At 40.8% G+C, this 12,275-nt stretch overlaps 2 protein-coding genes across 5 annotated transcripts in view; both read left to right on the forward strand.

Annotated features, from left to right (window-relative positions):
• The window catches only part of rttn (rotatin), a 69,509-nt gene extending 67,732 nt beyond the window's left edge, over positions 1 to 1,777 (forward strand). For both annotated transcript variants that reach the window (XM_041862205.1, XM_041862206.1), the window contains exons 46-49: positions 263 to 575; positions 1,116 to 1,219; positions 1,307 to 1,376; positions 1,496 to 1,777. In XM_041862205.1, the coding sequence (XP_041718139.1) occupies positions 263 to 575; positions 1,116 to 1,219; positions 1,307 to 1,376; positions 1,496 to 1,575 (567 nt within the window). In that variant the 3' untranslated portion in view covers positions 1,576 to 1,777. The remainder of the gene's footprint in view (positions 1 to 262; positions 576 to 1,115; positions 1,220 to 1,306; positions 1,377 to 1,495) is intronic.
• Positions 1,778 to 3,068: 1,291 nt separating this feature from the next.
• On the forward strand, positions 3,069 to 11,042 carry cd226 (CD226 molecule). Of its 3 annotated transcripts, none has more exons than XM_041862207.2 (6): positions 3,069 to 3,235; positions 4,429 to 4,803; positions 6,919 to 7,302; positions 8,479 to 8,584; positions 9,439 to 9,493; positions 9,653 to 11,042. In XM_041862207.2, exons 1-6 carry the CDS (start codon positions 3,169 to 3,171, stop codon positions 9,776 to 9,778), a joined length of 1,113 nt encoding a protein of 370 aa, XP_041718141.2. In that variant the 5' UTR covers positions 3,069 to 3,168; the 3' UTR covers positions 9,779 to 11,042. The 3 variants fall into 3 exon arrangements, with proteins under 3 accessions (XP_041718141.2, XP_041718143.2, XP_041718142.2); XM_041862209.2 differs by having other exon boundaries at positions 3,071 to 3,235; positions 10,428 to 11,042; XM_041862208.2 differs by having other exon boundaries at positions 3,071 to 3,235; positions 10,503 to 11,042.
• Positions 11,043 to 12,275: the final 1,233 nt, after the last annotated feature.

Consider the following 12,275-nt stretch of genomic DNA (forward strand, 5'->3'; position numbering starts at 1 on the left):
TGTACTACATTATTACCACTATTACATTACTACATTACCCTAACCACATTATCACCAAACCTGGCCCTGCAGAAGGTAATGTGATTGGAGATGGTGTCAATGTGACTACTGGTTTAAAAAGTGTCTTCACTGTAAATACTGCAAGTTGAGTCACTTGTTTTCAAAATCTTTTTAAGCTTTAACAAAGCTCCTCTCGATTTCACGTGTCTTTCTCAGTTTCAATCAAAACCTGGCTGAATCTCATTTCTCTCTCTCCCTCCAGAGTAACTTCCTGCAGCTGTTCCTGTCCCTGCCTGTCCCTAAGCCAGGCAGTAAGACTGGTCCCGGTGCCGGGGGGCTGGTGGGCTTGTGGCTGAGGCTACTCCTGAGTGTCTCCTTCGGGGAGGACGGCCAGCTGAGTGTCCTGAGGCTGACAGGAGCCCTGGACCTCCTCGCTGACCTGGCCGCTACGCAGCCCCAACGCCACCGTCACCATGGCAATGGGAGCAGGCCCATCACCATGGCGGACAACGCCCTCCTCATCCTCCACAATGTCTGTTTCAGCTCCACCAACAAACCCAAAGTACTGGCCCACGGTAGGGATGGAGCACAGGGTATACACATGGATGTTTTTATCAGAGAGAGAGAGAGTGAGAGAGACAGGGAGAGATGTTGAGAAATGGTTTCTGTGTTTAAATTGCACTATTCCTACCCTTGCATCACGTTTAAGGTTTACACAAAATGTAATCCGATGACATCTTAGGGGGGCTTCTTTGAATTCATATTTGTAGTTTCCAGTGGAAAGCTTTGGCTTCCTGTATGCATGTGTGAATGTAAAAGGTGGGTGTTTGATATGAAATGAAAGCTGTTACATCCTCTCTTTTGATACTTTGGCCTAAACACTGTGCTGAACTGAAAAGGAAACGATATCGGCATGTGTGAACAGAAGTAGTCTTTGTTACAACATCACACCCTGTCAAACCTGCTAATCTTTTCTAATGATGTGTCATTTTATGAATGGGAAATGAATAATACTTTATGTCCAACATTATTATATGTCTCAATTTCAATTGAATCCTCCAGAAACAACAGAACAAACCCAAATATACTAATAGAAAAAATATATATTTGTCCAGATAAGGCCATGAGGGTGCTGGTGTCCTGTCTGAAGTGTAAAGAGACTGAGGTCCGCTCTATAGGAGCCTCGGCCCTATGGGCCCTGCTCCACAACTACCAGAAGGTACACAAACATCGTTTTTAGAATCATAAGAGCTCATTATATGAAGTACAGCTGTCTCTAACCTGCCGTTGTGATTCCTCATCTAAGGCCAAGACCACTTTGAAGTGTCCCTCTGTCAGACTCAGGGTGGATGAAGCCTATAAAGCTGCTAAGAAAGGTATGCTTTCCACCTTTAGTCCAGACTCTGAATGTGCTGAAAATGTTTGTGTCACAGTCCTGTTGTTATTGTGCTCTATTGCCTCAATTCTTATGTGTGTGCCTATCTTTTATTGTCAGATGCAGAGAAAAAGCCTGACACCATGAACACCTACCTGTTGAAGTGCCTTGAGAACTTAACTCAGCTGCTGAATACCTGACTGACATATTGATGCCATCTAACAGAATGTAGACACCCTGAAACCTTATTTATATTTGAAGTGAATATATGAGTGCAAACTCGATACGGTAGATGTCTTTTTTTAATGTCCCTACATCTTTTCTATGATTTGTGTGATGTTTTTGTATGTTTTGTACATATTTTGGGGATTGAATCATACATTAAAGTAAATAATGATGGATGAAAAAGTCTGGCTCACTTTTATGTTTTACAACACAAGATACTATCATGATTCAGAATGACATATTCTTAACCTGATACCTTCCCTGAACCTATAAGACAACTCCAACATATACAGTGCATTTGGAAAGTATTCAGACCCCTTGACTTTTTCCACATTTTGTTATGTTACAGCCTTATTCTAAAATGGATTAAATCGTTTTTTCCATCAATCTACACACAATACCGCATAATGACAAAGCAAAATCAGGTTTTTATACATTTTTTGCAAATTGTATTAAAAATAAAATACTGATATCACATTTACATAAGTATTCAGACCCTATACTCAGTACTTTGTTGAAGCCTCGAGTCTTCTTGGGTATAACGCTACACACTTGGCACACCTGTATTTGGGGAGTTTCTCCCATTCTTCTCTGCAGATCCTCTCAAGCGCTGTCAGGTTGGATGGATCTCTCTGTATTTTGCTCCGTTCATCTTTCCCTCGATCCTGACTAGTCTCCCAGTCCCTGCCACTGAAAAACATCCCCACAGCATGATGCTGCCTTGGTTTTTGCTCTGTCATGCACTGTCAACTGTGGGACTTTATATAGACAGGTGTGTGCCTTTCCTAATCATGTCCAATCAATTGAATTTACCAAAGGGGGACTCCAATCAAATTGTAGAAACATCTCAAGGATGATCAATGGAAACAGGATGCACCGGAGCTCAATTTCGAGTCTCATAGCAAAGGGTCTGATTACTTATAAAAATGTCTAATTACCTATTTTTGCTTTGTCATTATGGGGTATTGTGTGTAGATTGATATTTCATCCATTTTAGAATAAGGCTGTAATGTAACAAAATGTGGAGAAGGGGTCTGAATACTTTCCGAATGTACTGTAGCCTTGAATAAGTACAATGATACCATTTCCTCTATATGAGGCCTGTGTAGGAAAGGCTGTCATTTTCAGAGAGCGCAACAATGGTGGAACTGTGGCTGGAAACAGGAGATATCACCTCTGGTCTTGTAAACACCAATACCACCTTTCAGTCAAACACACAGCTAGCCAGAGCTACTGCAGTACTACACACAGAAAGTAGTGCTTCACACAATAATTCCCAGTAGCTAAATATATCTTTATAATTACTAGTCAGTAGTTTACAATAAATCACTGCAACACACAGCACCTCTCTGTAGTAGCCTAATAGCATAAGCTAGCAGGACTAAGCTTTCCACCCACCACTAACCCTGCATATAAAGTGTCCCTCAATGTAGAATGAGCTAACAATGGGTTAGCATGGAGTGTCCCCCATGTAGAGCGAGAGACAGCTAGTAGGAAGTGCAGCCCTGTTGCCTCTGCTCTCCACTCATCTCATCAATGCAGCTTTCATTCTGCCTCAGAGGGCCAAGATGGAGGCTGTACAAAAGGACCACTGGTACTTCATGGTACTCCTCATCTTTCTCTCCAGTCTCAAAGGTATGGTTATGGCACTTTTTGTTATTTTAATGAGTAATGTTGATATATAAATATACATGTTTTGTATACTTGTACATTATGGATTATAAAGCAGAGTACTTGAAAGTTGTTGGTTTAGCTTGGTAGGCTATTTGTTGTCTTGCATTTGGTAAAAATTTAAGTTTACTGCTAAGTCTCAACATGAAACATTATTACTGAAATATTCACCCCAATGGGTTTTAGTATTTATTTAGTTGCTTGAAGATTGCATACCATGAGCTGTTAGGATTAAAACTACAAAGGCTGATTCTGTTTGACTTCTCATTGCCCTTAATCTCTATGCACGTCTCCATAACAATCAGACTGCGTTCAGACATTCTCTCTTCAACTCTTAATTAGGAGACTACAGTAACACCAACCATCTCATCAGCTTCTCAAACGTCCCTTTACTCTTACACACCCAGGACAGAGTCCATGTTAATGAGTTAGTCTTTAGACGGCCAGTGGGCAACGCTCCCTTATTACCGTTACATTTTAGTCATTTAGCAGACGTTCTTATCCAGAGCCACTTAGTTAGTGAGTGCATACATTTTTCATACTCTTACCTTAATGGGACAAACCTGTCAGACTAGCTATCTCTCCAAGGGATTTTTTTTGTCTAGATCGAGGTCTGATTGAAGACTGACCTGTTTGATCATCAGCTATTGCCATTTCTGTTGATTTGTGTGGGCTAATATTATCCTAATTAGTGATAACCAGGGGAGAGACTCAAAAGAGGGAAATGTATGTGATGTCTGCTTCATCTTGAGCAGCTGATTTACGTGATGAGGGTTCTTCTTACATGCTTTTCATTCTGCTCTATGCAGCATTTCCATGTCATAATTCCAGTGATTAATTATTTTTACATTATAGTCATTTAGCAGACGCTCTTATCCAGAGCAACTTACAGTTAGTGAGTGCATACATTTTTCATACTGGCCCCCCGTGGGAAACGAACCCACAACCCTAAACCCTGGCGTTGCAAGTGACATGCTCTAGCAACTGAGCTACACAGGACCCAAATAATCTGATTACCAAATAAAAAAATTAACTGGAGATAACCTTAGGTCAGAATTATTTTCTTGGAATGACTCATATTCCTGATGAACTGACCAGGTAAAATTAGATAATGTAACACTGTACACGTATGAAAACATGCACTCTGCCATGTCCAGTTTCTGTGCAGCAGAGAAATGGTGTTACCACGGTGAAGCTGGAGGAGGGGATGGTTCTAGGGTGTGTGTGTCCATGGGAAGGGAACCTCAGCATGGTCTCCTGGACCAAACTGATCCGGTTTGAGAAGGCCCCTGTAGCCGTGTACCACCCTGAGTACGGAGTGTCCATCTCCCAGTCCTACCAGACCAGGATCCAATTCCTGAAGACCACACCCATGGACGGCAGTATCACCATCAGTATGGTCACCCAGGAGGATGCAGGGCTCTACCACTGCTCTGTTCAAACCTTTCCTAAAGGATCCTGGGCTAGAGACATAAGGGTGGAGGTGGAGGACACAGTGACTCTAGAGGAGGGTGATGCAGGTAGTGAAGCAGGTACAGTCTAGGACTTCTTGTATATTTTCATTTAGAATATGCTGTTTACACTTGAAATAATCGCGTTTGACTAGCTAGTACCAAATGCTTTGACTCATAATCGTGATTGTTTTAATCAATCCCAGTGTTATTACTATGCCCGTGCGACTCTCATCGATGTCTATTTATTAGTTTTATGTAATAAATCCTTTTGACAGTAACCTTCCAAATGGTAATTCATTCATAAACCTTTTTTTCCCCATATGTACTTGGAAACTAAGTGTTTATTTCTTAGGCTTCAGGAATGTGACTGAAAAAGTGTCCCAGCTCTTGGAATTTTTTTTACAAAATTAACTGATTGAATGTATAAGGGGGATATTGGCGAACAAATGCCGTGGTCAAGGCTACGACGGCGCCGGTGCAATGAGTGGAGCTTACTCAGGTGTTCAAATCAGACCGAGAGCCTGTTTCTTATGTAGGCCTAGTTCTTTGAGTTTTAGTTTAGAAAACGATCTCCGCAGAAGCGGCAGTTACAGGGATGGTAAAAACGGCTTGATTGTCATAGCAACATCAGGGAAAATGGGCAGAAGGGAAGAGTGCTTCAAACACAGCAGTTCTGCAACATCTTTCATTGAGCCTCAAATTCTCCTTAATTGCCGGCCTCAATACGTTATGGAAAGAATGTAACTGTTTATAAAGCTCTGGTGACAGGTTGTCTGGACACTGAACAGCCAATACATTGGTAGATGCAAACAGATTATCATATAGCGGATAACAGTTATTGTGGGTTTGAAAAATAATAATAACTGTTTGCGATTTAAGTTCATAATGGTGAACCGGCGTTTGAGTTGTGTGGTTGCGATATCAACAGCCCCTTATCTCTGGTATATCTTAGCATGCATCATTTAACACTAAGTTTAAATTGTGTGCAGTTCAATGGACATATAATGCACAATGTCTCAGGACTGTCGGTTGGCAATGCTCAGTATAGAAAACAGTCGGGCCGCAACCTGGACCTACAGGCAGTGGTGAAAACATTTGCACACAGGAGACAAGGGGAGTCTCAAATTTGATTTAGGACTAATTTAATATACCTTGAATATTGCACCCCATTTGTGTAGGCTATTAGCCAGAGTTCAACAATAGGTGGCTGAACTTATCCTCAAGCAAACTACTTTTTTCCTCACTGTTAGGCTATTTGATGTGTAATTTTTATAAAAAGTTTATAAATAACACCTAAATCGCAGCTAAAGACGGTATATATAGATATACAATAGTACACTGCATAATGAAACAATTCCTAGTAAACTAGTGTTTTTAGCAGGGATAGACTATTATCTTTCTATCCAAGCTGGGAGAGAGCGCGAGGATGGCTCATGTCATGCAGGTCCCGGTAGCCAATGCAGGACAGCTGTATATTCAAAAAAATAAAACATCGGTAGCTGGTTAGTATTCCGTTGTATCGAAAATTAATTTGACTATCTGCACTGTTTGAATTTCCAACTTTAATTACTGAAAAGGTAATTACATTGTCAGCAGTCTAAAAATGGCAGCATTGCGAGGCAATGTACATCACCGGGGCCAAGCTTCCTGCCATCCAGGATCTCTATACCAGGCGGTGTCAGCCATTAGACTCCTGAACATCTAATCAAATGGCTACTCAGACTATTTGTATTGCCCCCCCCCCCTTATTATCTATGCATAGTCACTTTAATAACTCTACCTACATGTACATATTACCTCAATTACCTCGACTAACCGGTGCCCCCGCACATTGACTCGGTACCGGTACCCCCTGTATATAGCCTCGCTATTGTTATTTTTACTGCTGCTCATTATTTATGTGTTACTTTTATTTCGTATAATTTTATATTGTATTTTTTAGTGATTTATTTTGGTATTCTTTCTTAAAACTGCATTGTTGGTTAAGGGCTTGTAAGTAAGCATTTCACTGTAAGGTCTACACCTTTTGTATTCGGCGCATGTGACAAATAAAATTTGATTTGATTTGAACTGGTGTGGCTGAAATAGCCAAATCCACAAATTTGAATTGGTGTCCACATACTTTTGTATATACTGTATAGTGTATTGTCTCAGCATTTTCTGCCTTTGTTTTGTAATTTCACTGGATCACAGATGAAGGAGAAACTGACATCCACACCAGAGAACCTGAGCCTGAGGTGATCGAAGCGGACACTGAACTAATCGCAGAGAGGAGCGACAACCTGACTATGAGCTGCAACCACGAACACAACGGGACCGTGTATGAGGTCACTGTCGAGAAGCTAGGCCATGGTAGCGCCAGTGGCGTGGGCATCATGGCGGTGTGTCGGCTGGAGAATGGAGGTCTGTTTAGAGTAGACTACACCCACAGGGGGATAGTGAACTGTTCAGATAGACTGGACACCAGTCTGCAGCTCAATGACGTGGGCGAGGAAGACGGAGGGTTGTATAGATGCCTCTTCAATACGGACGCTGGGGTACAGACCACCACTGTGCTGCTGACTGTACTTAGCCCAGGTGAGAGGTCAGAGTTAAAACATTATCAGACTAATTGTAACCAGCCAAGGTCATTTCAGACATTGAACTTAATTACTAATACAGTGAAAACATGTATTTAGTTGCACAGTAACATTGAGACCTTGAAAGCCTGGGTAGAACAGTCCCCCTGTGAAAGCAACCTCATATTTCCATGACAATGATCTACACTGAACAAAAATACAAATGCAACATGTAAAGTGCTGGTCCAATGTTTTGTGAGCTGAAATAAAAGGTACCTGAACATTTCCATATGTACAAAAATATTATTTCTCTAAAATGTTGTGCACAAATTTGTTTATATCCCTGTTAGTAAGCATTTTAAACTTTGTCAAGATAATCCATCCACCTGACAGGTGTGGTATATCAAGAAGCTGATAATCATTACACAGGTGCACCTTGTGCTGGGGACAAAAGGCCACTCTAAAATTTGCATTTTCTTGTTGTTGTTGTACACTCTTTTTCTCCACAATTTTGATCTTGTCTCATTGCTGCAACTCCCCAACAAGATCCTGCGGCTCATTTGTGAGGAGCATAAAAAAAATAAAAAAAGTATCTGTGACCAACAGATGCATATCTGTATTCCCAGTCATGTGAAATCCATAGATTAGGGCCTAATGAATTTATTTCAATTTACTGATTTCCTCAAATGAACTGTAACTCAGTAAAATCTTTGAAATTGTTGCATGTTGCATTTATATTTTTGTTTAGTCTAGATCAAGATGCAACATAGAGACAAGGTATTAATTAGGCTGTGTATACACATGCAGCTCTGCTTACAATGACTTCATACACACAGTGAGTCACATAGTGACACAGGATGTGGTGAAGGCTGTTGACGGTTTGGTACAGGTGCAAAACGGAATTACTCTTATTTCGTAGATGAGTGGTGTGTTTGGGGAGAGAGGGAGGTGTTTTAAACAAGTGTTTAGCAAACCTTTTTGACCCGTGACCGACCTAAAGAGTTTGGAGTTATCTTGTAACACACCAAGTTGACAAAAATAACGTTTCTACCCAGTCTTTAAGACACAACGGGTAAAGGAATTACACACGGCCCACCAGTCAGTCAGGACCTACCATTTTGGAAACACAGGTTAACAAACAACCATCTAACGTGCTCTTTCCTCCCTCCTCCTCTCTTTTCTCCCTCCATTTCAGTTGAATTCAGCCTGTCTGAGTATCTAATCTACATCTACATTGGAGGGGGAGTGTCAGGACTCCTACTGCTGCTCTCTATCATTGTAATACTGGTCGTGTGGCAAAGGTACAGTAAGCGTCGACTTTCTACACTCTTTCATCATGCAGAGACAATTTACAGTTATATTTACTCTAGTCTTAGCCTAGGTAAACTTAAAAAATATTCAGTGGACACATAGATTAATACTTTATTTGCAGAAGGCCCCTTTGTACCTATTGCCCCTTTACACTGTCAAGCTTTATTTGGATGTGATCTGTATGTGATACATGTAAAAGTTCCACATATTCTTACTAGTAAATACCTCTCACAGACCATGCATTAGTCATCCCAGTTAGAGGTAAATAGGCTACTGGAGATAGGTACTCATTTGTTAGAGAATAAACTTGTTGCTGTGAAATTCCAATTTCCCCCAACCTTCCTTCCCTCCCTCCATCCCTCTCCTGCACCATATGTCTGAAAGGCGGCCCACCGCTCACACTGAGTTTTAGTCGGAGAGTGTACTTTCATTTTGCTTTTTTAGCGAGGAGTGTAGGTCCTGTACTTCCAGTAGAGTGTGCCCTTTAGGAGTGTGTGTGTGTGTGTGTGTGTGTGTCTGTCTCTCTGACTCTCTATCTGTATCTCTGTCTGTCTGTCTCTCTGACCCTCTATCTGTTTCTCTGTCTCTCTGACTCTCTCTGTCTCTCTGACTGTCTGTCTCTCTGACTCTCTCTGTCTCTCTGTCTGTCTGTCTCTCTGACTGTCTGTCTCTCTGACTCTCTCTGTCTCTCTGACTGTCTGTCTCTCTGACTCTCTCTGTCTCTCTGTCTGTCTATCTCTCTGACTGTCTGTCTCTCTGACTCTCTCTGTCTCTCTGTCTGTCTGTCTCTCTGACTCTCTCTGTCTCTCTGTCTGTCTGTCTCTCTGACTCTCTATTTCTTCAGAAAGAAGAAGAGAAGAGAGGAGTACAGAATCAAACTGCATCCAGCTGCGAGACGGGTAAAAATATAACATTATCTCTTGTCATTTCCTAATCATGTGGATGCTAATAAAATAGCACAATATCTTGTTTCCATGTATCAGTAAGTGCTTTTCCATTAATGTGGCACATCGCTAACATAATTTTAATATAGCTCCTAATGTCTAATGTCTTTGTAGTCCTGCAACAACTATGAGAACGTTCCTGTGTATGACAGGATGAGGAATGGGACCAATCAGAGAGAAGATAGCCCAGTGTATGCCAACATACACACCATATGTCCACACACTAAAAGGAAGAGATAGGGAGCGGTACTGTGTTACAGACCCGTCTGACCTCTATCATGCTGTAACAGTGGCACAGCAACAGTCTCCCCATTTGAACATTCATGGATTTGATATTCAACCTCTTATAGTGGTCAAAGACTGTAGGACATAATCATTCATATAACTGCAAAGTAGGCCGGTAAACTATGTATCAGTCTGATTTACACTTTGTTTGCCCTCAATCTATGCATCTCTGTGTAATCCCTTGAAACATTGAAGGTTTGTTTAGATATACATTTGCCACTAACAACATGTAAAACACACATTTTGTATAATATATTGTTGAAGGCTTTACATGCAGAAGTAATATAACTACCCTAACAAACTGTAATTCAAAGCTTTCTAATCACCGTCCCAGCCCCATTCAAATCCTTAGTTGTCCCTAACTCAATTGTGTGGCAATGAACAAACCAATCATGCTGTACCATCCCCTGGGAATGCTGTATTTTCCTGTTGTAGTTATGCAGATTGGGTCCTGTAAGTTCTTATGGAATGCTGTAATGTTATATTATCATGGAATTGCACTAATGTTAATTCACAAAATGATGATAGTCAATTGAAACATACTGTACTATTGTATTTTTTTAAAATATCTAAGCCATAGATCAAATATTTCTTCTCTTTCTAGCTGTAGAATCTAGATGAATGCTGTGATTAGAAATTCTTCTGACACTGTTGGACAAAAATGCAATTCTATTCCCAGCTGAGAGTAAAATGGAGGTCTTGGGAATGAAAGATGTCTTGGGCTCTCAGCAAGAAGAGGAGGACGCAAATAATGAAAGAATAATGGACAATTTACATTCGGAATACAGGGTTTTAGTCTTGTTCATTTATTAAGCCTACTTGTCTGCGTCGGTACAATAGGTGCTGATACTGTGTTTCTCTGTGACTTTAATGACCCCATTTGGACTAAATAAAACCTACTCTACTGTGACATGATTTGGTCTCTTCTGGGAGTGTTTGGCCGGGATTCAATCAAAGGTGTGTTGTAGACAAGGGCATTGCACTTTACTTTTAAAGGTCATTTACGCATGTGCCGACATCCGCAACACTTGCCGTGAATGCGATCTCCGCGAATGTCCGGAACATTAACTTTTAAAGCAAATTGCAATGTGCTTCTCTACAATGCGCTTTGATTGAATCCCTGCCATAGCAACTGCATTTAGCCCTGTTGCATGTTGGGTAAATCTGCACAGAAATGTATTGTCATAAAAATAAAAAATAAAAACATCTTTATACATTGCCAGCATGTACATTCAATTTATTATCTTTCGTCATCAAAAAAACATTACATATATACATTTAGCGAGTGAACAATGTAATCCTACACTCAATGTATTAAAAGTGCTATTAACAAATATTACGACAAAGTAACAAAACACAAAAGCATGTAGTGTGTGACTGTTTAGACACAAACATCAAACTAACATTGAGGTGGTAGGAATATTACCATTTTGTAATGTAGTGTAATGTACAGTGGTGTAAAGTACTTAAGTAAAAACACTTTAAAGTACTACTTAAGTCATTTTTTGGGGGTAACTGTACTTTACTTTACTATTTATATTTTTGACAACTTTTACTTTTACTTCACTACATTCCTTAAGAAAAGAATGTACTTTTTACTCCATACATGTTCCCTGACACCTAAAAGTACTTGTTACATTTTGAATGCTTAGCAGGGCAGGAAAATTGTCAAATTCACACACTTATCAAGAGAACATCCCTGGTCATCCCTACTGCCTCTGATCTGGCAGACTCACTAAACACACATGCTTCGTTTGTAAATGATGTCTGAGTGTTGGAGTGTGCCCCTGGCTATCCATATACAGTGAGGGAAAAAAGTAATTGATCCCCTGCTGATTTTGTACGTTTGTCCACTGACAAAGAAATGATCAGTCTATAATTTTAATGGTAGGTTTATTTGAACAGTGAGAGACAGAATAACAACAAAACAAAAAAATATTCGCAAATGGAAGAAACACAAAAGAACTGTCAATCTCCATCAAGGGCTTCATGCAAGATCTCACCTCGTGGAGTTGCAATGATCATGAGAACGGTGAGGAATCAGCCCAGAACTACACGGGAGGATCTTGTCAATGATCTCAAGGCAGCTGGGACCATAGTCACCAAGAAAACAATTGGTAACACACTACGCTGTGAAGGACTCAAATCCTGCAGCGCCCGCAAGGTCCCCCTGCTCAAGAAAGCACATATACAGGCCCCTCTGAAGTTTGCCAATGAACATCTGAATGATTCAGAGGAGAACTGGGTGAAAGTGTTGTGGTCAGATGAGACCAAAATGGAGCTCTTTGGCATCAACTCAACTCGCTGTGTTTGGAGGATGAGGAATGCTGCCTATGACCCCAAGAACACCATCCCCACTGTCAAACATGGAGGTGGAAACATTATGCTTTGGGGGTGTTTTTCTGCTAAGGGGACAGGACAACTTCACCGCATCAAAGGGACAATGGACGGC

This window comes from Coregonus clupeaformis, chromosome 34 (genome assembly GCF_020615455.1).
Source record: "Coregonus clupeaformis isolate EN_2021a chromosome 34, ASM2061545v1, whole genome shotgun sequence".
Taxonomy (NCBI): domain Eukaryota; kingdom Metazoa; phylum Chordata; class Actinopteri; order Salmoniformes; family Salmonidae; genus Coregonus; species Coregonus clupeaformis.